This window comes from Trachinotus anak, unplaced genomic scaffold, assembly GCF_046630095.1.
Source record: "Trachinotus anak isolate AG129_WGS33_773 ecotype Australia unplaced genomic scaffold, CSIRO_AGI_Tana_v1 ptg000016l, whole genome shotgun sequence".
In the NCBI taxonomy this organism is placed as follows: domain Eukaryota; kingdom Metazoa; phylum Chordata; class Actinopteri; order Carangiformes; family Carangidae; genus Trachinotus; species Trachinotus anak.
Window position 1 is genome coordinate 15,728,776 of NW_027273867.1, and position 26,766 is coordinate 15,755,541.

Below are 26,766 nucleotides of genomic sequence, written 5' to 3' on the forward strand. Positions count from 1 at the left end.
GAGACTGAACTCATAGTTTGACTGTCAGTCCCTGGTTACAGGGTGGTGCCCCGATATTATTACATCTTAATAATAATTTAATTAAAAATTAATAATTACTTCGGTAATTATTAATAACTAGCTGACAACCAAACATTTGCTCCTACTATTCCCAACAGAGGAAATGAGTCAAAAAATGTGGACTGAGTTCAGAACTTAGCAGTTCTCCATGTAAACGTTTAGAATCTCAATAGCCCCTCAAAGGACAGGTTTTTATATACATTGTTCAACCAACACACACAACCACAAATACATACAGACACATTCTGACCTTCATAGTTGAGTTTGAAGCCATGTGCAGAGACAGCAAAATCACTGGTCAACCTCAAAGAGAAGACATGTCCTGTACTGGTGACCGGAGGAGGAACCTGGAAGCCTGTCAGCCTGTTGAAACACAGAGAAGAATTGTTTTAAACACTGATTATCAACAAATTACCACACACACACACACTATTGTTGACTGTTTGTGCTACATAAAAGGCTTTACAGCTTTTTAACCTACAGTAACAAAGAAATTTGCACATTGATGTGTTAAAAATACCAACAGACACATTCATCAATAAAAGACAAACAACATCTTGTGCTGAGATGATTGCAAAAGATATTTGTAACAGGTTTGACTGTCCTGTAATCATTTATTTTTACTGTTTAAAACTGTGTGATTCTGTTGGTTCCATTATTTATGTTTGACATGTAGTTTAAAATATATGCTTTTTTGAGTCCCTCTTTCATAAAATTACACACTAATAAAAAAAAATATTAACTTAATATGTGCTTCAAGAAACTTCTTAATAAACTACAACTCCTTCTCATTACATGAGACACACATGATGACTTTCAGTCTTTCCTGTTACTTTTTATACTTTGCCAGTTTGATTAAACTACCGTATTTTCCGGACTATAAGGCGCACTTAAAAGCCTTTAATTTTCTCAAAAAACGACAGTGCGCCTTATAATCCGGAGCGCCTTATATATGGATAAATTCTGGTTGTGCTTACTGACCTCGAAGCGATTTTGTGTGGTACACGGCGCTCACGAGGCTCTGTCAAAATGTTTTAGTACGACTTTGGTAAACTACAAAGCCGCACCGCTTGCAGCATTATGGCTATCGTAGTCAGGAGCGTCGCGGAGTAATACATACTGTGCTTCACCATAATATTATGGTGTGTGTGTATAAGGACCTATAAGGAGTTATTGTGAATACGCTAACGTTTGATTTAGTGGTATCAGACTGTGCTTTTTTTACATGTTACAACTGAACAAGGTTGAGAGTTATTGTGAACGCGTTTAATAAAGTTTGACTGACTTATCTGACTGTTTTGTTTCGCTTAATGCGCCTTATAGTCCGGTGCGCCTTATATATTAAAAAAGTTCGAAAATAGACCATTCATTGACAGTGCGCCTTATAATCCAGTGCGCCCTATAGTGCGGAAAATACGGTATCTTGGATGTTTGCTCTTACCAGTACCTCTTTCCCGGCATGGAGCTTCTGAGGGAGAACACAAACAACTCTCCATTATATTTAAAATATGAAGAGGGGCTGCACTAAAACCCACTAGTCAATAGAGGCTTTTAAATAATTCAGACCACAAGATCAAAGTTTACCAACAACAAAGTGAACCTTGGTCAGCTAATCAGTCATACCAAAATGGGTTTGTGTACAGATAGGCAAACAATAAAACAGGAGTCAAGCGGTACAGCGAAGTAGCCTTTAATCTGCACTCCACATTTGAGTCTGTCCCCAAAAAGAAGCTTACATGCTGCAGCCCAGGTGTGCCGTCAGTTTTTAGATTTCTTGAATTAAATGAGGGAGAGGGGGGAATGGGAGGCCAGCTTTTCTCAGGTATGGAAAAGAGCCAAACCTTCTTGCTGCCACTGCGACACATTTTTTCTTATCCTGCAGCTACCATTCTTCCTTTTATTTCACCTCCCTCCTTCCTTCCTTTCCCTCCCTTCCTCTTTCATCTCTCCTCCTTCTCTTCCTTTTCCCAAAGTCCACTCATACTGTGCCATCCTTTCCTCCAGCATTAAGCCATCCAACTTTTTCTTTTCTTCGCTCTTTACTTCCATCACCCTTATACCTCCCCACCCCCCTTTTCTGTCTTCCTCTCTGCTCTTCTCCCTAAATCTTTCTTCTTCATCTCACGTCTTAGGTTCTTCTCATCTCTTCACCTTCCCCTTTACCTGGCATTCATAGATCCTTTTTTAACTTCCCCATCACCTTCTTCTGTCTCACAATCTTTCCTTTTCACCTGTGTCCCTTAATTTCCCTCAATACTGTCTATCTTTGATCCTTTCATTTCTTTTTTCTATATGACCTTTAGAAGGCCAACATTCACTTTTATTATTATTCTTGCCCTACACATCTTCCCTCTAAAATCTGTCCACTTTTTTTTCCTTCGCTCTCCCTCCCAGTCAAGTACAATGTGTCATACATTTCAACATGGGTAAACATACATTTCACTGTAACTGCAGTATTACATGGGTCATCTTAGTTATTTTTCTAGAACCATATTAATAACTAATCATCAGTTAGCTGCTCCTTATTGATCCTCACTTATTCCTCCGAACTGTGTGGATGATATTGTCTTCATTGTGCTTCCTGCCTCGTTTTTCATCACACAAATAAGACATTTGAGGAATGTCAGACAGTACTTGACACTGAACACTAATTCAGTTTACTCCGACCAACATCTGCACCTTTGAGCTGTTAAAAGTAACCTCTTATACCCTCTATACATCAAATGTTTTTAAATGTGGGTAAAAAATGGATTCCAATTGATTCCTTTCACACTGTCAGACGAGTTTGCCTTTCTGCTCAGACTAGGACACAGACACACAACTGCAGGGAGCAACGTCATCACAAGCACTTGCAGAGCACACACACAGACAAAGACACAGGGGAGGGAATATCTTCACAGATTCATGCAGTGAACTGGTAGCTGATAAAATGGGATGCAACGCATCTCATCCCTGAGTTGTTTTTCCTGTGTTGGAGCCTCCATGTTAGATGCTTCAGTTGGTGATTGTGTGCTTTTAAAACTTATTTCGGGGCTGCAGCTCACTCTCAGCAGAAGATGTAGCCATGGTGTTTCTGATTTAACAGCACCATGCTGGGCAGGTGACAAGTCTGTTTACAGTGTTTGTGCTCTGAAAGATGTCGTGGCATGGAAAAAGGGGGACGGATTAAGATGTTCTCCTAGGTGTAATGTTTACATCCCTTCCAATCAGAGCTTGAGCCAATAAATACCAGGGACTACCTCAGAGCCATCTGACCCAGGAGTGAACGCCGTTTGTAACCTTTCACACTGACAACAAAGCCCTATGTGAGCAGGTATTAGTCTAATATTACTGTAGTGAGAGAAATGGTGTCTGTCTGTGACTTCTACCTTTCAACAAACAAGGAAATCATAGCGTTGAGATTTTGTCATTACAAGCATCTCCAGTTTTAAACAATATTTTAAAACATCCTGACAATGCAGTGTCCTCCATCTCTCTTCTCAGTCTGTTCCCTCGTCTTTCTTTCTGTCTCCACATTTTAATTTATTATGCCTTCTATCAGGAAAAACAACCATGGTTTCTTTAAGAACCTGCCCTCTCCCAACCCAGATCTAGTCTTCCTCTCAATCCATCTTTTACCTTTTTCTTCTCCCTCCTACCTTGCTTCTTCTATTATGGACCTGGTTTATTATCTCTCCTCTCACCTTTTCATCTCTCCATCTTCCTCTTTATTTCATTCACCCTCTCACCTTCTATTCATATTGTATTCATTGTCTGCCCTCTTCAAACCTCTCTTCTCATCTCTGTATTTCTCCATCTTTCCTCTCGATTGCCATCTCATCCCTCCTCCTACTTTTCTTCAGTTGTTAACTTGAATTTGTTCCCTCCTGTACATGCACTTTTCTCTAATTATTCTGTCCATTCACCTTTCATGTTCATGCAAACTCTGCTTCACTCCTTCTTGTGTGCTTCCATCTCTCCTGTCAATTTGCCTTCCCTGGTTGTGAGTTTCCTCTGTCTCTTTCATTTGGCTCTTCCTCATATCTTAAAGTCTTGTTTCTCAACTGATTTACTCCCCTTTCAGTTTCTTTGTTCTGTCTCATCTAGTCCAATACCACTCAAGGCACAAATGGTGGCCACTTTCCTAAAAGCCCCAAACCATCTCTTTAATCCCCCACGCTGCTTCTAATCTATATCTTATCTGCATTTCTGTCACTCCTGCTTTCCTATTTGTCATTCTCTGCTCTCATCCACTCTTTATTTTTCTTTGTCTTCCTCTCCCTTTATCCTTTAACTATTAGGTTTTTTTTTATAATGTTTCACTACCCTTCTTGCCCTTCTCTTCATTTCCACTTCTGTTTTCTGTATGTACAATAGTCCCTATCTTAAAGCCTTCATACAGTATGCACATTAGTGTGTGTAATGAAGCACAGTTTGTATCCAGTTTGTCCTCAATAGGAAATGGTTTCTGCACATTCACATGCAAACTTTCAAGTATAGCACTGTGTTTACCAATGTATGACATTCCTTCAATCTGGAAACCCTGAAAGCGAAAAAAAATGCATATACTTTGTAAAGGAAGAAGTAGAAACTACAAACTAACTCAATCCCTCACCCATACAGATTTTGCATCTTTTTTTCCAAAAGCTCCATAGCTGCACGACAAATCTTTGTCACACTTTAGCTCAACAAGATGTGTTGCTCCCATATGTATTCACTTGTAAAATTAAGGAAAATGAAAGATCCCATTGAGATAGTGTGTGCATTCATGACATTGTAACAAGCTTCTTGATAAAAAAAAAGCAAAAAATGCAAATATCCTGTTATGTAAATAAACCTTGACCTTCCAGTCCAATATCTTATTGTAATGCTTCACTCCTGCAGAAACTTTTAAATACACACACACACACACACACACACACACACACACACACACACACACACAGAGTATGCTCTACTTCCTGTGTAACAACTTAGTGTGGGAGTGTGTGGATGTGTACTGTATGTATATGCATGTGTATCTGGTGTATAGAGTGAAATCACATTGGCCAGTGAATGAAGAACTAATATCGGCAGAGTGCTTTCTCTTTCTCTGCAGTCTCACACACGTACACAAACATAAGGGGTGACACGCGAGATCACACACACACACACACACACACACACACACACACACACACACATTCACAAACATGGATAAAAACATACACAGGCTAAGGCCATTGTCAGACTCCTTTCTCTTTTTCTTCTTCTCTTTTTCTTTCTCCTTCAGTTGTTTCTGACAGTCTCTTTACAGGGTTTATTCATTGTTATTACTGCCATTAAAGAAGGAGAGACAAGGGTGATGAGGTTAACTGTAAAAATAAAATAAAATAAAGAGGGTTGGACAGAGTGACACAAGTAGTGCACCGTTAAGGTTTTGTGCAGCATTAAAAACAAATTTCTCAGATGAAGTTCTATCTGATTTGAACAGCAGACAGGCCGTCATGTATACTTGGACTACACTACAATTCATGGGAGTTGTGTGGAATGCCTAACTGGACCTGAAATTACCCAGCTTATATATAAACTTACTTCTGTATACTTATGTTTATGAAGATCATATTTCTTAACTGTTTTCTGGTATAATCACATTGTATGATTGACCAGCTTTAAAATATGGATATTGATTTACATTTACTGTGCACTGTACATAAATCATATAAATATATGTAGTAAAACTGGCTATGCATAAAAGAATGACCAACAAACAGTGTAGGAACCAACCTAACCTGACAGTTTGGGCTGATTAGAGTGGGATGCGCTTGTACTGCACTGTTCAAACTAATCTTGAACAACACACTCAACCTCCACCTGATCTAAGCACTTCACCCTGGCCAACAAACCATCCAACCACATGTGGGAAACTGATTTCTCCCCGTGGGAGTTCAGTAGTGGGAACAAATCCCACTAAACCTTTTAAAAACTCACAGAACACAGCTGTTATGATTAATACGTTGATTGGTCATTGTATAAAAAGACTATATTGTATGGAGGTATGGTGCAATTATTTTGCCACGGGCTTGTTACAACCTTAAGGGTAAACACTAAATGCCAAACTCAACAGCTTCACCTAAACACAAATAGCTAAACCTTGAATCAACTTTTATTCACTGTAAGGTTGAGTAAGAATGTCCTCACATCCCCAATGTCCTCAATATTGGACTATCGAGATGAGTATGTCAAATGTTACTGAAGCTCACCCCACAGATGACAACAACAGAAAACCCACTTAACAAAACAGTCAAGTACCGGGCTGTCATAGACATTTTTAACATTTAAATCACGTCTTCAGTAGGCTAGGCCACGAAGTAATACTGCTGATGTAAGATAATATACTGTATAAAGTACCTTGCAAAACATTTAGATATTAAAGACATACTTGAATATTTATTGTTGAGCAACTTAATCTCAGTTGATGTCACCAACATTAAGGCTGAAGTGCTCATTAAATAGAACACAAAACAAGTTTGCATTTTTTTTCCTCACCAGAAGTGATGGGGATAGGAGCTCAGTATCAAGTCTGTAAGTTAAAGGCTGTTTATTTTCCCTCATCTACCGTCAGTATGTGTAGCTACCAGTCCCTAACCACTAAAGTAGCAGCATGAGAGACCACTGGTCATGTTTCTGTGTGAGCTAAAGAATGTGTGTACATCTGTGGTTGTGTGTGATATTGTGTGGATTTTAGATGGGCTGTGTGTATTTTATTGACTTTATGCTGACCCAAGACCTGACCCCACAAACCAAAATGCTCTGAACCTCTCTCCATGTTCCTCCATCTATCTTTTCTTTTCCTCACCTCCCCTCCCTCCCGTCCTCTTTTGCGTCCTGCTATCTTCTATTGGGAGATGGGTAACTGTGTCAATTTCCTGGCCATTTACTTTCTGTCCACCGTTCTCTCTTTCCCGTGAGGCCGGTAGCTTCCTACATGTTTACCAATAAAGCTCTTCTACCCACTGCATCTCTTCATACTCTTCTCTGCTTGTTTTCCACTTGACACAACAAATCCACCAGTTTAAATCATATCCTTTTGTCTTAAATGTAAAAAAAGTTTAAAGTTTTTGAAATGGTACAACTATTTGGATTTAGGCCTCTATTCTTGTGTCTTTTGTCCCTAATTATGGTGTATTTGTAACACAAAATAGTTAATTTTGCAAAGATGTGACAAAACAAACGTAACAGCTCAAAACATGACACCAAAAGAACACTACACACATTCACTGCAGAGAAAGGAGAAGACAAATGTTTGAGTGAGGGGGCAGTATTCTCTAGTCTGTTTTTTAATTTAATTTTTTAACTAATGACGCATAGTAGTGAGTCATTACAAAAGTTCACTTTTTTAACGGCTCTTGAAATCTGCCACTAAATTTGGAAGGATCTATGAGAAAACTATCAGCTTTATTTATTATCGATAATATAATAATATATTCATTTGTTATTATCATATTTGATTGTGTTCATGGTCAAACTGTACAGCACTATACTAAATGCCTTCAAAAAGTATTAAACTAAACTGAAATGTTTCTTGCTGGTTACCTGCACTTAACTAAAACCAACAGAATGTATTATATTATTATAAGTAAGTAATTATATGTAATCATAACTGTCACTTATTACACCTGTCTGCTCTATTTAAATATAATGAGTCGCTATGTTCCAGTCACACAAAGGTAAACAATCAAGGCCAAATGAGGATACTTTAAAATTTATGGGGGGTACCCACCGGAGCACACAATTTCATAAATGTTCTCCAGTTATCAGTCTAACTTATTTTAAATGACATTCTCTCTAAAATCCAAACATTCTTTTAACAGGCAATTTATTCTGAAATAAAACCTGCCACATTTGATCCATTTAACAGCGATGCAGAATGTGTTTAATCAGACCCCACATAGCAACCGATATTGTTATTTAATAGTTTGAACAGCATATTTACCTTATTTCTTGAACATCAGTTTCTCTTATTTCAGTGTTGTTTCATCATGCAGTTTCTAGTTAATATTCATAAGATCATCAGACAAAGTCCCCCTCTCTTATACACACACACCTACACACCTAAAAACCATTAAGTATTATACAGTATTTGTGTTCTACAGCAGTGAAATATCACTACTGTCAATGGACCTACACATGATAAGCTGCATCCTTCAAACTGTAGATGTTATGTATCCTTCACTCATGAAAGAGATGTTTTAGACTTAGAACCTTGATCGAAGATGAAAAGTGGAAATGTAATCATGTGAAGGTCATCACAATTCACTGAAACATCTTAACAAGAACATGTTATTATCTTGGTCACTAAAATTCAATATTTAGTTAAGTTTATTTGTAACATTGTAATGAAAGGAGCCACATGTGGGATAGCTGTGGCACTATTCTCTATTTTTAAGGTACTTACTCTTTTTAAAAAGGTACTTACTTTTAAATTCAAGGACAAAAAGAAATTACTTCAACTTCAATGCTACATAAATTTACTCGATAATATGCTTAACCTGAGCTGAATGTTAGTGGCATATTCAAAGTGACATGAAAAGCAGTAGAGTATTTTTTTAAAAAGCTGGCATCTCTCCTCTCTTTTTCTCCTCCTTCCCTCTCTTCCACTTCATGTCCAGTAGATTTATTTCCTTTTCTTGTGTCCAAAGTTCAGGGTCTGCAGTAAGTGATTGATTAACAACACTAGCCTGAGTGACACACACACACACACACACACACACACACACACACACACACACACACACACACACACACACACACACAGTCATTTTTCAGGTTACAGTACATGTGGTCAATAGTCACTGGTGTGTCTTGTAAATCAGTCATTCACTCCCCACCCTGAACTCTGAGTGTGTATTTCATTGTGCTGGTGTAATTGTGTGTGTGTGTGTGTGCGTGTTGGCATGTTGTAGGGAGGTCCTTGACCATGGTGGCATGCTATCCATTAAATTAGTCACACACACGTAAATTCAGAGACAACAACAAACACACATAGGCCCCCTGGCCAGGTCACCCTTACACCCCACTCATTGACCGGCTCCATTCATCAGAGAGAGAGAGAGAGGGAGAGGGAGAGATGGAAGGGGAGGAAGAGTGACTGAAAGACAGAAACTGATGTTAGGTCTCTAAGTCTCTAAAATGATACAGTACGATAAGCTGAATAAAACACTTAATACACTCAAAAGATGTCAAGAGTGAATCAGTGTGTAACCGGATACTTATTCACTGCAGCTTCTGTAAGGCCCTGACAACTGAAAATGATTAAAACCATAATATATCTGTTGAGGAAAAGGCAAATATTTAATCATGACACCGAAGAACAAATATTCAGATCCAATGACCTCGAACAACACACAAAAGATGAACCCACACAGATTGATTCACAAAAAGGCAGAGTAAACCTCGTCAACCCTCATACACATATGCTTGAACGCACGTGGACACACTCTCAGCAACACCAGACTGAAAGTCAGAATGGGAGAAAACCAATTTCCTCCCAGCAGATAGCATCCAGTGCTGCTAGTTAGGTTTTGTCTGTCGGTTTGTGTCCATGCTTGCCTATGTGCATGTGTGTCTTTATGTGTTTATAAAAAATAAAAACTGTGCTTCAGCCTGCATGTGCAGTGCCTCCTTTTATCTCGCCATCTGTCAGCAGTGTGCATCTAACTGCTCATACGCATGTGCCAGACCATACATGTGTGTGTGTCTGAGTGTCACTTTTTGTCACACTTATTGGCACCCAGCAGTGCAAACATCCATTCCTTCCAATCTGCCAGAACATTGCTGTGATGCTCAGGGATGATAAGCCCTTTTGTGGTGCATCATAGGGGGTGGGGAGTGGGTGGGGGGGGCATGGGAGGGTTCTCCTCCCAGAGCTTTGGAGGTGACAGGGACCATTGCTGCTCTCCGTGCACCCCCGAGGAGAGACACTCTGACTAGGGTTGAATAGTAGATTAACCTCCCTGTCAGCCCCAGAGGTTCCAAGACAAACATGCAGGGATTCGGACTGACATCAACTGGCGCACATTTAAAACCCAATCCGTAATTGCGGAGTGGAATGATGCTTCCTTTCACTTACTTTATGTGCAGAATTAAAACATTTTTGATTGTCTGTATTTGATGGATTTGTGTTTAATTTAAAGAACGTATGATAATATAACATTTTTTAAATAACAGTAGTTATTACAGCAAATTGCAGTGCAACATTTTCTCCTCTATTATTGCCTGTCACTATTTATCTGACATAATTTCAAGTTGTATGTAAGAGTAACTTTTAAAACATCTATGTAGTAAATAAGCTAGAAGAATGCATATACATATATTACACATGCAGATTAATATTTCAATTGTAACGCTCCTATACACTATGCTACACTGTGTACCTGGGTTGAAATAATTCAGTGCCAACATAATAGACACTAATAACTTACATTTTTACATGTTTGCACATGCTTTCAAAAGGATGAATCTGTTTCAAAAAGATGAATAACAATGAGACACTGACAAAACCACAGGCCAGAACCTGGATAGACTGTGGAGACAGAGTAACTCTTTTTTGTCGAAAGGACTGGGTTGTCTTCACAAGCCTTTCAACAGCAACAGTAAAAAGTGAAACTGAAACATGGCCTATTAAGGCTACGTGTTAACCACCAGTCACTTCCAAGTCTTTTACAAATTGCTGCTCTGCACTGCTAAAATCATGATTTTATAACTGTGATGTTGACTGACATTATCACCAAACACATAAGTTAAAGACAACGATTCTGCTGAGATTATCATCACTGTTTGTTTGTGCCAAATTATTTTGAAAGAGCAACAACCAATAGGGAACTCCAATATTCAGCCAGCCAACCACTGGTAATTTTATCACTCAGTCACATGACATTTGGCTGACCAATGGTGTAACCAGTGACTGACATTCGCATTTATAGAGCCAAAAAGGAATTGCCTCAACTATTAAATGATAAATGTTGTGTACCTCCTTCCACCTCCCACCCTTCTGCTATCTGTCTTTCTTTTCTCTCTCTCAGGCACTTAGATAGATAGTGAGTGCTGCCCCCCTGAGCTAGTTTATTTAGGCTGCTGGCTACCCCATCACTTACTATTAAACCTGACATGCATACATAGAAAGCAGCGAACAAACACATGGATACATGTCCTGGAAGGGACACATTAATGTGGGATGCACACACCTGTATTTTGTAGATAGGTAGAGACAGATTGCATGTGTCTGCTGGCATTTAAAGGGGAGGTGTCAGTGCTGACAGCACCTTAAAGGGACAGTCGTTAGAGAGATATATGGATGGAGGAAGACAAGAAGGAAAGAGAGGATAAGATGGGATGGTGAGAGACTGGGGGAGAATGGAGGACAGAAAATATGACATGTCCACACACACATACACAAACACAAACACACACACAGTACACAGTTGAGATGAAAATCAAAGCAGATATACAATCTCTAGCAATGTAGAAATTCTATGCAAAAAAGTGTCTAATTAGGATATTGTTAAAGTTGTCTACTTCAGTTACCAGGCATTTATGATTTAACTGCACTAAAGCTATCACCAAATCTATTGGGATGTTTATCACTGCAGACATGAGGCCATACTCTGTTGTGGAAAACATAGGGTTTTAAATGAAAGTGAATCCCCACACGCAACAAATTATCCAGGGGCCTTCTATTGCCCTCATCACAGACAGGTAGATGGAAAAGCTACATGACTGTGACCGCTCACTACATCACAGCAGAGCAAGAGAAGCAAAGTCCAGTGCTACAGACACTGGCACAAATCTCTTATTTAAATACTTGAGATCTTGAATGTTGTTTTCATTTTAGACCATTGGAAAATGTAACTTGCTTTCAGTATTCAGTAATTTCTTTGAATTTTATTTGTCTCACTTTTTTTTTTTTGCTAATCTGAAAAATTGTCCGATATCAAAATCAGTGAGGCTGTCCGAACTGTGAGTTTTGTAATCTGTTGCACCCCTAATAATAGAGATAGTATAAAAAATTTATGAAATGTTAGATTGTAGAGGTCAGCTTTCATGTTCCACTGCAATAAAAAAACGTATATTCCTTGTGTGCGTCTATCTGTGTACTGAGGTGTATAACCTTGCCTGCAGTAATAACCACTTCTTTGACTTGTTAGAGGCAACAAACGACCACAAAACACAGTGTCACACAGCCAAACAGTTAACTTGATACACACACACACACACACACACACACACACACACACACACACACACACACACACACACACACACACACACACACACACACACACACACACACCCACACCAAATCTACACACACATAGTGCACAAATGTTGGCAGACACATGCATGCACTGAGCGAATGGTTTAATGTTAACATGGCTTGTTGCCTGAAGGCGTTTGGCCCATTTTTCTGTTTATGTGAAATATTTTTTATGACAAACACAAATCCAAATTAAAAACAAAGACAACAAAATACACAGGCATATTCTCCACACCATATTTTGCACACCCTTGTGTTCCATGTGTGAAGTCTCTGGATAAGACGAAATGAATCAAATGAAGGATGTGATCATCATAAGGCAACAAAATTAAACTAAAAATCTATCATATTTTCAGAAATTAAAATTACAATAATTAAAGTTACAATGCAGTTTTTAAAAATTACATACAATTTTAATTGGGAAACAAAATTTTGCCTTCAAGCAGTAATGAAGGGCCAGTCTTCTAGGGGAAAATCAAAGAGCAGGTAGCAAACTGTTAGTCGCTCCAATGGCTAAAGTTCCTTCATGTATAAAAAGGAGCTGTTCAATAGATCAAGGAAGAAAAACATTTGGCTGTCTGCCAAAAGCTTAATTCAACATATACTGTATGTATATACAGTGTATAGAGGATTTGGATGGAGTTGAGGACAATCATTCAAGGTACTATGCAGTTCTTTGCTTTGCAGCTTCTTCTGCTCATCTTTGCCTGCTGGGCTTTTGTTTATTTGAAGTTCATACTGTCACCTCAAAAACTTGCCTCTTAAGAGTAACTGAACTGACATCTGAAATAAATGTTATTTTTGTTGACTTCCAGCTCTTTAACTTCTCACCTTGCTGCACTGGTGAGGAAGTGTGCTTCGGGATTAGGGATGGGAATTGATAAGATTTCATTGATACCAATGCAGATATCAATTCTTAATTGGTTTAAGAAGTCACTGGGGCGGCCCGGTAGTCGAGTGGTTAAGGCGCATACCATTTGGGCGAAAAGACGCTCTTAGCAGGCAGGCACCGGTTCGACTCCTGATCGGTCCGACTCTTTCCTGCATGTCATTCCCCTCTCTACCCCCTTTCCTGTCAGTCTCCACTTAACTATAATAAAGGCATAAAAGCCCAAAAAATAATTTTAGTAAGCTTTTGGCAATGCAAACATAAGCCTATAGGCTATGACTCCAGCTTTATTATTAATTTCATCATCTGTATCAAGCCCATTCAAATGGAGTTCCACCGATTTCCTTTCAGAAATGTTCAAATATAAAAAAATATTCATACCATGGCCTGGCTGAATACATGGTGATTATTTAATGATTTCTGAGAGATGTGCATCCATATTGCCAATATGCCCAGCTAATCAACCCCAGTTCAATATCGTGAATTAGTGGCTTTAGAGATGCACTGACACTAGACCATTCTCTGTCGGCTGATGGTAGCGCTGGAGTGAAATAATCAGTCTGAGTAGAATGTTTTAAACTTCACACTCAAGCCAGCATATGGCCGCTCTGCTTCTTGCTGAGCCCCTACTTGACTACATGATTTGATACCATATACTGAACTTGTGGACAGATGGGGTGTTTGTTAGTTTTAATATCCAAATGTACTTTGTTCTATACTAGGGTTTATAGCTGTGGACCAGAAAATATATCTTCTATACATAAAATTATAAAAATCTCCTTGGGGTGATCTTAACCTCACAGTCTTGTTATTCATGGGCCTGACTTGGGGATAATTTTTGATAAGTACACATATACATACATACACATATATGTATACATATACATGCAGGAAGTTATATATCTGCTGACCATGCAATGGGAGTCAAAGTATTTGCATACACTGTAGTACACTAAATAAATGAGACTATAGTCAGATTTATCCTTACAAAATGGTGAGTGATATGAGTATCTGGCACAAAGCCACCAAATTTCTTCAGTTCCTGTACAGATCATGACATCAACAGCAATGAGCCGACCAGAGTCAGAGACTTTAATTTGCTATTGTGTGAAAATAAATGACATCATTCTTTCAAAATCACTTTGTTTAGAATCAACTATGAAATAGCTTTAGCTTCCAATAGACATTGACATTTTGTGGGTGGATGTCTTGAGGCTTTCAGTGTGCACTTGTGTGTTTCTCTGAGTGTGTCCTAGTATGTTAGTTTTAGCCCCAGGGCTCAGGCCATATTCTGTCATCTAGTTTTAATGTTTAATAACACAAGGCTAGTACACAGGACTGCATACTAATGACTTGGATACACAAACACATACACACGTACACACACACATAACCACACAAAAAAGATATATTAGAGAGCCTGTTGGAACTAACATTTGAAGAGTTGGGAATAACAATGGTCATTATAGAGTTCAATGACATTTTACAAACACACACATACACACCCACACAATATATAATTCCCATGGTCCAGTGAGAGTACACGGGCTATAATGGTCAAGTGACAGACAGTGATTAATTGATACATCAACAATGTGTGTGTTCACGTATGTGCATGTGTGTTAAGGTCACTACATGGTCTTTTAATTGAATTCTTGTATTTCTGTCTTGAAGGATAATGGAGAGAGCAATAGAGCAGAGAGAAACACATTGTTCTTACCCTCTCTGTGTCTGGGCCTTTATGTCTCATTATGTCTGTCTGTCTCTGCTTCATTCTCTGATTCTCCCTCTGGGGCAGAGGGAGTTGCTACTCTAAGTTACCAGATCCCTATGAATAATCTTTAAACATGTCCATATGCCATGTTTGTATGTGCACATGAGCAATTAACCAAACATTAAACGTCACTTTAAAAGGTTGTGAAATGTTTTACTACAATAGAATTACTACAGTTGAAGGAGTATTGCTGAACAAGTTCGACTCTGCTCATCACAATTCATGTCACCATCCACAGGACTGTAAGTGAAAATAAACAGGAGTGTTCAGCACCCATTATTTTACATACACCAGTTACTTTAACATCATGATGTCTTCATTGGTCACATTATGTTAGTTTTCACTGACTTTAGATTGAGGTTAGAGGTTGACCGATGGTGGTGTTTAAGGGTGATATAATAATGATAGTTTGGAGCAAGATAAAGCAGACAGCCAATAAACTGGCCAATATCAACGGTATGCTTTCGGCAGAGCAGGAGTTATCTTCAGTCTAATGTATTAATAATGGACACTATAACCAACAAACTAATCATTATCATAATTTATGAATAAAGCTGCCTTACATAAAGTTAACTTTCATTTAAATATAAATTATCTCAGGTACACAATGACCTTAACTTGACTTTGTGAATGGAGCCTCAATGCAAAACAGTCATGTATGCGTGACTATGTGCGATTGATCAGCCGAACCAATTAATTGGTTGACCTCTGCTTTAGATGTTTACAAATTAATTATTTGTGTGAGATGCGTAGGACTACTTCAATCTTAAAATGGATACATGTAATTTTGCATCGTGTAAGTTAAAGCACAAACAGTTGTTCGGAGAGGGACACATTAAAATCATCACCAACACATCAAAATCATTGGTCCTTAGTATGAGCCCAGCTCTAAACACCTTCCTATTATTATTATCCTATTATTATCACAAAACAACACAAAATGAAAGCTAAAGATGATCAGTGAAACATCTCGAAGCTATATATTTCCAACGTGGTACCACATAACTATGTGATGAGGTACCAATCATACATGTTGGTTGGTGTTGCCTACAAAGAATTAAGAATCTAATTTTGTCTAAACATGAAGAAAATGGGCCCCAGCGTTATCAGCAGTCACACGTGCACTGTGGTTTTTTTTGCTTTCTTTAGCATACCAAGCAAAACCGCAGTTTAGGCTGCCATGGACAAAATTTTTATTTTAAGCACTGATCAAGATTCATAGACACTTAATTATCTGGATCTGCACTGAATCTGAGCCTCTATTTTATAAATTGTAGGCATATTGGTGTAGGTTAATGTTTTCCCTAAAGGCCAATGATCAATTGCATAGTATGCCAACAGGGTCGCAAAAAATAACTCAAGATTCGATCCTGACAGCATCTCATAGTCTGACAGACAGCGTATGATAAAAGCAAAAGGAGTATAAAATGAAACAGGGAAGCAGAACTACGACTTTAGTGTCACATACTTGTCAATTAAATAAACTGCTTTAAACTTTGCTTAGGTACTTGAACAAAACTCTGTAAAGCCCAGTACAACAAAATAATGTCTTATTTATTAAAGTATGCCAAATATTTCTGTATTATTTTAGTTTGTTCAATATGACTGTTCAGCTTTGTAACATAAAAGATACAACCACATATGTATAATAAAAAGTAAAAACATGTAGAAGGTGATGTGTATATGAACAAAAAGATAGATGGAGAATATAGCAGGTATGTTAGCATAACACTAAAACACAGAAGTTTAAATGAAGCAGCACTGAACCAAGTGAGTACACCACCTCTAACATTTTGTCAAGAAATGGCACTCGAGACAAAGAGGTGCGAGAAAACAGAAACAGTGTTCCCACAGTGTGAATGAGTCATTGTTGCTGTGTCTCACTGTTTGTGTTATGTGACATACTAAAGGGAACGATTCCTCTGTCGTCCCACGTCAATGTAGAGCACTGATCAGCTCAGTGTTGAAACTGAATGACTCACTATAGTAGAGCTTCAGTGTGGTTGTCTTCATATAATCAGAAGCATGTCTCTTCCTGCCCACACAGTTCACTTCTAAACTCCATAGGGACGGTGGGTGGCTATGAGACTCCAACAAAATGATGCCACATACCTAAACAAAGTGTGTTCGACAGAAATAACTAAGAGTGCTTATTTTTATCACCAACAGGCGTACAACTGAAGCTCTGGGTGTTTTTTACAAGTTTCAAGGGCCATGAGGGTCCAAACACTGATTATCCCATGATGAGGGAGGAAAAGAAGCATTTCAGGATCAAAGAAATCATATCTACAAAGTCCATTTGTTGCTCAGGTGAACCACTGGTTTGAGGATTCTAACTCATAAGGAAACATTGCTGCACAGAGCTGTTGATGCCATTTCAGAGACAACCAAAAACAGTGACAGGGGATACGCAGAAATGGAAAAGAAACTGTTCTGTACAAGACAAAAACAAAAAAAACCACAAAAAAAAACAAAAAAACAAAAACAGAAAACCATGGCAGAAATCTCATGTTCTTGTCCAAGTAGTGGAGGTGGTATTCCAAAGCTTCAAATTCTCTAGATAACATCATCCAATGCAGAGTCCAGTTCAGTGGGCAGAAAGAGACAGAAAAATAACTTTTTTTCTCTCCCCTATTCCTTCTACATATACCCCTTTCGAGTTTTCTCCTTTCCTCTTCTCCCCTCCGGTCATCCCAATCTGGCCCCTCTCCCTCTCACCATCCCTTTTTATGTTTTTCTCTCCCTCTGCCTTTGTCTCCCTCTCTTTAATCTGTATGTATTGCCAGCCAGTGTCTCCATTACTCCATCCAGGGGCAGTGGGCCAGCTCTGTGGCTGATGATAGTGATCCCTCCCTGAGGAACAGTCTGCCTGACACCTGGGTGACTGCCCTGGAGGAACAGTGTGTGCCTGTATGTGTCTGTGTACACGTGTGTCAAGGGGCTAATGGGCAGCTTGAGGGGATTACCATCTTAGCCACTGGGATTACTGGAACTTCACATACACACACAGAAACACACATACACACACAGAACTGTCAATACTACCAGACAGGAGAGTCATCCAAGGTACATTGGCTGACTTGTTACACTGCCCTGGTTCTAATTAGCCTGCTATCCAAAACAAACAGGGTTAAGGAGATCCAGCCATGATCAAGGCTAAACAGGTCTCACCGGGACCATGCACAACCCAACAGGTTTACCACACATAATTCAGACCATTTATTTGGAGTCCAATTTAAAAGTGGGAACAGCAAACGGCAAACGGCCCAGTGTCAGGACAAACTAACTTACATTTAGGCGTACGTGTATGTATTTGTATATGTATATGTGTGTGTGTGTGTGTGTGTGTGTGTGTGTGTGTGTGTGTGTGTGTGTGTGTGTGTGTGTGTGTGTGTGTGTGTGTGTGTGTGTATACATATATACACTCGCCGGCCACTTTATTAGGTACGCCTGTTCAACTGCCAGTTAACACACATATCTAATCAGGCAATCTCATGGCAGCAACTCACAGCATTTAGGCATGTAGACATGGTCAAGACAGCCTGCTGAAGTTCAAACCAAGCATCAGAATGGGAAAGAAAGGTGATTAAAGTGACTTTGAATGTGGCATGGTTGTTGGTGCCAGACAGGTTGGTCACAAAGAGGAGTATTTCAGAAACTGCTGATCTACTGGGATTGTCCCACACAACCATCTCTAGGGTTTGCAGAGAATGGTCTAAAAAAGAGAAAATATCCAGTGAGCAGCAGTTCTCTGGGCAAAAATTCCTTGTTGATGCCAGAGGTCGGAGGAGAATGGCCAGACTGCTTTGAGCTGATAGGACGGCAACAGTAAGTAAATAACCACGCGTGACAACCAAGGTATGCAGAAGAGCATCTCTGAACGCACAACACATCGAACCTTGAAACAGATGGGCTACAGCAGCAGAAGACCACTGGGTGCCACTCCTGTCAGTTAAGAACATGAAACTGAGACTATAATTCGCACTGGCTCACCAAAATTGGACAATAGAAGATTGGAAAAATGTTGCCTGGTCTGATGAGGTTCGATTTCTGCTGCAACCTTCGGATGGTTAGGGTCAGAATTTGGCAAACACAACATGAAAGCATGGATCCATTCCTCCTTGTATTAACGGTTCAGGCTGGTGGTGGTGTAATGGTGTCGGAAATATTTTCTTGGCACACTTTGGGCCCCTTAGTACCAACTAAGCATTGCTTTAATGCCATAGCCTACCTGAGTATTGTTGCTGACCATGTCCATCCCTTTATGACCACAGTGTACCCATCTTCTGATGGCTGCTACCAGCAGGATAATGCGCCATGTCACAAAGCTCAAATCATCTCAAACTGGTTTCCTGAACATGACAATGACTTCACTGTTCTCAAATTTCCTCCACAGTCACCAGATCTCAATCCAATAGAGCACCTTTGGGATTCGGTGGAACGGGTGATTCGCATCATGGATGTGCAGCTGACAAATCTGCAGCAACTGTGGTATGCTATTATGTCAATATGGACCAAAATCTCTGAAGATGTTTCCAGCACCTTGTTGAATCTATGCCATGAAGAATTAAGGCAGTTCGGAAGGCAAAAGGGGGTCCAACCTGGTACTAGCAAGGTGTACCTAATAAAAAAAATTAACACACACACACACACAGGAAAGCATTGCTTCTTACACACAGATACATAGTTGCCTTATTAATTTCCACACTATTGCACAAGGTTGTTCATATGGCAGTTTCTGAGGTAGAGGCCTTGCCTTCATCAAGCACTGATAGGTAGTAAGTATTTCAATTCACTCATCATAATAGATAGCTTATTGCATATAATGTGAAAAGGCACCCCTTTTCTCTTGTAAGACTGAACAGACCACTCACAGAAAATAAGGGGGGGGGGGGGAATCAATTAATGCCAGTCCCAGGTGTATGAAATGCATGCAGACATAATCTCTACGGGCTACACTGGCTACAATATGACACAAAGAACAGGAGCTCCAAAGACTCAAGAGAGATATATCACCGGGGGATTTGACTCCTGAATATTGTTAACGTTATTGTAATGATTGTAATTATAATCTGCACCAGGCTGAGCTGAAAAGAACTGAGCTGGTTATCAGCCCTGAATTAATGACATTTGTAGGAAGAATTGAGAGAGAAACAGATGGGGTGGGGAGTGTGTGGGGGGGCATTGAATTAATATTGTGAAAAGAGAGAGAGGGGTTGAGACACACATTAAGAAACAGAGAGATGAAAGAGTGAATTACATTCATTCATAGAAAGGCAGACTTAGACAGAAAGACTGAGACAGATTGTGAGAAAGAGAGATGATACCACTGACTGTGTATCAAGACAAGAGTGATAATGAACTGAAAGCTTAAATTCAGAGCTACAGACAGTGATTGAGAGAAAGTAAAATGAGAAACAGAGAAATTATGTAATTTGAAGAAAGGAGTAATGATGGATGAGCTAAATCCATCACAAAGTTATATTCCAATGAATATATAACACCTCTATTTCTTCCCTCCTTTGTGTGTCTGAACTCCAACATAAAAAAGCAGACAAAAAGCAGCATTTAAGAAAAACTGTTAGTAGTCTCAGAAGCTATAACACCATCCCTATAAAGCCACAAGTTTAAAGTCATGAGCTCTTTTCACAGCACTGCATTCACATTAAATGGAAACATTACTAATTTCCAAAATGGCTGAAAATAGCTTTTCAGCTATGAAAGCATCCCTGTCTGAAGCACAAATACACTAACACCCCCAGAGTTTCCCCGCACACTGTGCAAGGCTTAGTAATTATGCACAAATCAAAGCAAGTCCACACAACATTTTTGTCTTCTTGCAGCAATCGTTTACACCACCTGGGTACCTGATGGACACCTACTGTTCCAAAATGTTGTATACTGCAATAAAAGGTGGTGCAGCAAGACAGTTGTACACACATGTTTAATTCGCAGTTTCCAAGTTAATTCCTGTCCTGCACAAGTGGATGATAGTTATCTGGTGCAGGTAATGTACATCTTCACAATTTTCTTTTAACAATGTTGATTTACAAGGATATCTGACAGGGGATGTATGTCAATTTATTGTATACATGTATGTATACACACAACCACTTAGAACAACTTCATTGCATGCCAACAGCTCCCTTGCTACTGCAGGTCATGCTCTGTCCTTCCACAGTAATGAGTTTATTATGTTTGACCCACAACATGCTTATCATCATGGTACATGATATCATCGACTTCACTGAAGCAGGTTCTGTGCACTTGGAAATATAAAGTAATTCTGACTTTGAAGCAAGGAAAAGCCAGTCTGAGCATCATACACAGGAGCATGTAGGAAGGAAAAGCCTTGAAAATAGCCACAAAAAGGAGTTCTCTTTCTCTTCTTTCCTGTCTTTTTAACCAGAGCAAAGCTATTTGGATCTTTCAACACACACATGCCTCCTACCCCCTACAGGGCAGAACTGATGCAGGAAGAGATGAAATACCACTACCTCAGGGGTAAACACACCTCAGTTCATGCTCACACAAACCGCTCACTCATAGACATGCGTATACATCTACATATACACCTCTTGCTTTCTTCCTGAAAAAGTGTACCCAACATCAAAGACCATATTTGCTTATTTTCACACCAATCACACACTGCTGTTTCCCATGGCCTTTGTGTTTTTTTGCATGTTTTCCTTCTGTGCCTGTGTGTAGTTCGTGTCTATCTTTTTTTTATTTTTATGTGTCTATTTATGCAGCCTGTATATGTTTAGTTTATGTGTCTCACTGTTCATGTCTCTGTCTCTTTGTGCGTGCATGCATGTGTGTTAGGGGGTGGAGGGGCTTAGCCAGGTGTAAAATTGGTGCTGTAGAGGACTGCAGATATAAACTGGGTCAAGTCAGGAACACAAAGCAGAGAATAAACTGGCCAATATACAACAACACAAAACAAGTACAACGGATTTGACAGATCCTGCATTCTGGACAAACAATAATGTTTCTGTAGTTTTTTTGGTTTTTTTGGGGGGGGGGGCGGGGGTGCATACGTACTATGGGTACTGGTCATTTTAGTTCATGTCACCACAGATCTGAGTTCTGTAGGAATACTGACTGGTTTCCACTGTACAAAAATGACAAACCAAAAACAACTAATGGGATCAAAGTTAATGAACATCTGATCCTTAGATTCTGCACACACAAAATGTGCAGTATTTATTTATATTTATGATGTGACTAACATCAAATAAGCAAATTCAACAAGGGCTACTAATTCAGTTTACACACTAGAGTAAAAAAAATAAAAGCCTCCACATTTTCTGTCACCTGCCATCAAAGCAAAGTGAAAAAGTTATGCAAACATGTCAGTACATCCTCAATGCAGACACAGTCATCCAGAAAAGTGAACACACCTACTGTCAAAAACTGCATGATGAAAAATATTGTTTCATTTAAATCCACACATCACTGATGTCTACAAAGGTGGATGTCAAGAAAAGCTTTCAGTGTAGCCATATTTCAGTTGAGCACTTGAAAGATGTCTGATCAGATGGCCAGAACAATGAAAACAGGTGTACCCAATGCTCTGTGACTTGTTTCACAAAGCAATTCACTTAGTTTTGCATTGTTGCATTAGAGATGTAAACAGCATTTGCCTTGGAACAGATAGTAAATGTTTTATGTGCAAAAAGAGGGAAACACAAATTGTTTCCCTCTCGTACATACACACACAAACACATGCAGCCAAGCCGCATGGAAACTCCAATAAACCGCTCTAACACCTCTGACAGTCTTAACAGCTCCAACTGGGGTAGCCACCTTGTATCAGACAGTGGGATTTGCAAATCATAGGCTGGAAATGCTGTGCGTGCTTGTCTTGATAGACTTTCATGCTTTTTTAACCTAAATAAAGAGCTCCTCTCCTCTTCTTCCCCTTCTGTAGCATACCTCCAACATACTACAATAAAAATACTGTGCCTAAGCTGCTGGGCATTGCAATGCCTATATTTTATAAATAATTTGCATTATGTACATTGTTTTGTTCCACATTTTATACAACAGTACTATTTATGGATTGCAAGGGAAGCTACTTTTGCTGCAGCTGTATTGGTTATCTGAGCATCTTACCTTTCTTCTGGGGCTTCCTGTGTTTGCACATCCATTTTCCTTCTCCTTTTCCCTTTTTCTGGACACTTCTCTGTTTAAGGATTTCTATTCTGTATTTCTCATCTGCTATTCTTGCCTTCTCTCTCCTCTTTATGTGTTTCAGCAAATCCATCTGAAGTCTTAGCTGTGGAGTTTTCAATCAAAAACAATGGAATGTGTGTTATTGTTACAAAAAATGTTATATGATTTATGTCTAAAAAGGTCAAGGCAGTCATAAAAAGCTATATTTAGCAATAAAGGCCTCTAACATTCACAGCAGCAATGAAACAGGCCTGGTGTCTTTGTGTTATCCAGAGCGTATTCTTAGTTTTTAATAAACCAATTAGATGTCATCATGCAGAGACATATATACAGCGACCTGTGGTATCAGTGTCATTATGCTCAGACTGCTGCTTCAGTGGTCATGTAGATTATGTTGCCTGATTCATTTAGGAAGTTTGAAAACATGACAGAGGTGAAAAGCATATCACCCCAAATGTGTAAGAGCCAGTCCTGAGAGACAACACTTACAATGCTATTTATTTTAATAGCACTGATTCACCATGTTATCATGTTATCGTGTTATCATGTATTTATTTTGGCTGGTAGTGTTCTCAAGGTTATCCAAAAAATATATATATGCAGTGATCAAGATAACATAATACACAATGACATGACTAAGTCAGCCCTATTGCACGAAGTATCCAGAGAGAGGCAGCATTGCTATACCACACCCAATCAAAACTATCCCAAAGATTTGGTCAACCTAATCACCACTACCATAAAATCAGAAATAGTGGCAGTCTAATGGTGGGGTAAGAAAGACATTGCATTTAACTCACAATGCCTCTCTATCCTGAGTAAAGCAACAAAGACCGTGAAGCCAAGGCCCTGACCAGTCCTTCTGCACTCTCACCTTTCATGCAGTCCTGCTACAGTCCCCTGTAACCTCAGTCACCCACTCACTGTACGACCTGAAGATACACACCCCAGCTCCTCCACCTGCCCCTGGACACTCAGCCAGCTCTCACATCACAGAGCTGCTTTGGTGACACCTGGCAAAGGCTTCCAGACCCGCCGGTTGTCGCAAAACCTAACCTATTTTGTCTGGAGTTTGACTACAAAAATAATTTACCAAACAACTCACATTACACCAGCAACAAAACGTACAAGAAATGTGACAAATGTGACAATATGAGGACATTTAACTTGTGTTTAGCCTCTCAAATTCAGATCGCTGAGAGTCTGCTGGACTTAGCAAATATTAGCTAATGCAGAAATAGCTACACACCATAGCAGTTACATTCATTTCAACCATTACCAAATGCTAGCTGATACCTTCTTAAGTATGAAACAAAAATAATTAATAACACAAATGTTAGGTTGAAACTATTTCTGATAATGCTACTACTTACCAGAGTGAAGTGGGCAATGCTGAGAGTCAAGATGGTCTTTCACACCTGAATTTGCTCAGTTAATCATATTAACAGGCGGTAACGTTTATGCTGCATTCATGGAACCTCTGTTAATTAGGGCATTACTGGAAATCACCACAATAGACTAAATTATCTAAATAATGACTTTACTCAATAATTAAATAAACCAATAAATATGTAGATTAAAAAAAAAATTTAAATGGCATGTCCTCTTACTTTTTTGTGTTTCAATGGTTCTTATTTTTGTGGAAGTACATTAAGCGTTAACACTATGTGTAATGTTGCCTTAGATGTGTTTGCATTCACGTTGTAAATATTTGCTCTCTCTCTCTATATATATATATATATACATTCAATATTAGCCTGCACATTCTGGCCATCGAAAATTATAGTCATTTCAGGCATATTCATAACATGTTGAAAATGTTGGCAATGACTATGACTATTTTTTTCACTTCCAGTTCATCCCTCTGCTTGTCCCCCTCAATTGTTTGCTCATAGGTTAAGAGGGGGCATGCTGGGTAATGAGTACAAGGTAGTGCTTTTCAGTTTTTCTACACTAGAAAACGTTTTTTTTATGCTTTTTAAAGCTGCACAACATAAATATGTCACAACTTGAAGCATGACTAGTTAGATGCACTCTCCAAGACATATGAATAGTTGGAGGACAGTGCGAACCACAAACAATGGGTGCATGACTCACATCAGAACAAAAGATTAATGTTGTATAAAGATTGTAATGTCAAAGGGTGAACTTTTACTGTGAGGTGTTATTCAATATAAGTTGATATATGATCCTTTGATAGTGTGCCACAGAATCTCTCTGATATCACAAACCAGTTAACACTTCATTCACATCCTGGTGTTTTTCACCTCTGTATTGTATAAATGTAATCCAGACACCCAAACCACATTTATAATGATTGGAGTCTGAGATTATCCCAGTCAAACTCAGTAAGACTATTGACATGCATCCACACAAACCTAGTTTACTTTAGTAATTGTTTTAAGAACAGATTTGCTTGCACAAAACAGATACAGCCACTAGATGGAACAGACAGATTGACAGATTGCATTGATCAAATATTCATACAGTGACCTGACACAACTTTAGTGGTGTTCTTTGCAAGCCTGACTTTGCAGTTTCGGTCTGTAAAACAAAAGTTGAGATGTCAAGTGTTTGCATGTAAAGAGTATAGCCATGATAGAACCTAAAGTTTACATACTACTTCAAATGAGTTTGAATGCATGGACATCATCTGGTCTATTATGATGCTGCAACAGGTCACTTGAACACAGCGTTAATGATATCACAATAGACTTAAATTATGACAACAGTGAAAAATATGACAATTATTAGGACCTCTGTGTCTCCATAGTAACATCATGGTAACTCAACATCAATTTGCGTCACACTCATATAACCTCAAGTGTCACTCTTTCTTTTGCCATTACTTTAATAACAATCCTACAGCCTATGCCTGTCACTTTGCTAAATCTTGCTTGTATTAGTCCTGCTTGTGCTTGGATGTGTGAAATGTATCATTGCAAATGTAAAATATTTGTCTGGTAAAATATTCATTGTAAATGATTTTGTTTCCTCAAACTGTCTTGATTTTGTTTTCAACAGAAATGTGGGTTGCCGCAAAATACTCCTCATCGAAGTAGGTCCCCCTGGTTATACATTTTTAAATAAACCAGATTTTCAGGTCTGGGTGGGAAGGTTGGTGTGATTCACAAAGGAGTCTAAAAGTAGTTTTTCAGTAAATGGTGCATTCAAAGTCTTTGAATTGCTCTCGATTATTCTTTGGAGACACACCCTTGTTTCCTGTGGATTGATTTATCATTCTCCAAAGCCCCATTTACAATGTTATTTCAGAATTCTCTGACCCATTTTTTATTTCAATTACCAAAAATTTTGCATGCTGAGAGCAATTACAAATTTGCATTTGTGCTTATGTCATAGATTTTGACTATTAACAACACGTAGTCAGTCCCACACAAATCAAATCCCATACATCTTCCATTGCTTAGTATTTGCATTCATCCATCTATCCATCCATGCCCAAAAACTCTCACATGCTCTCCTGGTGCTCACACGTTATTAATTCTCAGGCAGCTGTTAAATTCTCTGGAGTCTACTTGTTGTCCCACTCATGTCTTTGAGTCCAGCAAGTTATGTGCTGCTACCTTAGCA

At 38.9% G+C, this 26,766-nt stretch overlaps 1 protein-coding gene across 5 annotated transcripts in view; it reads right to left on the reverse strand.

Annotated features, from left to right (window-relative positions):
- The window catches only part of LOC139634681 (CUB and sushi domain-containing protein 3-like), a 334,573-nt gene that overhangs the window by 225,599 nt on the left and 82,208 nt on the right, over positions 1–26,766 (reverse strand). For 3 of the 5 annotated variants that reach the window (XM_071501310.1, XM_071501309.1, XM_071501308.1), the window contains exon 3: positions 311–423. In XM_071501310.1, the coding sequence (XP_071357411.1) occupies positions 311–423 (113 nt within the window). Of the gene's footprint in view, positions 1–310; positions 424–23,115; positions 23,279–24,049; positions 24,526–24,548; positions 24,627–26,766 lie in introns of those variants that run through there. The other 2 variants (XM_071501311.1, XM_071501313.1) reach the window with 2 other exon arrangements.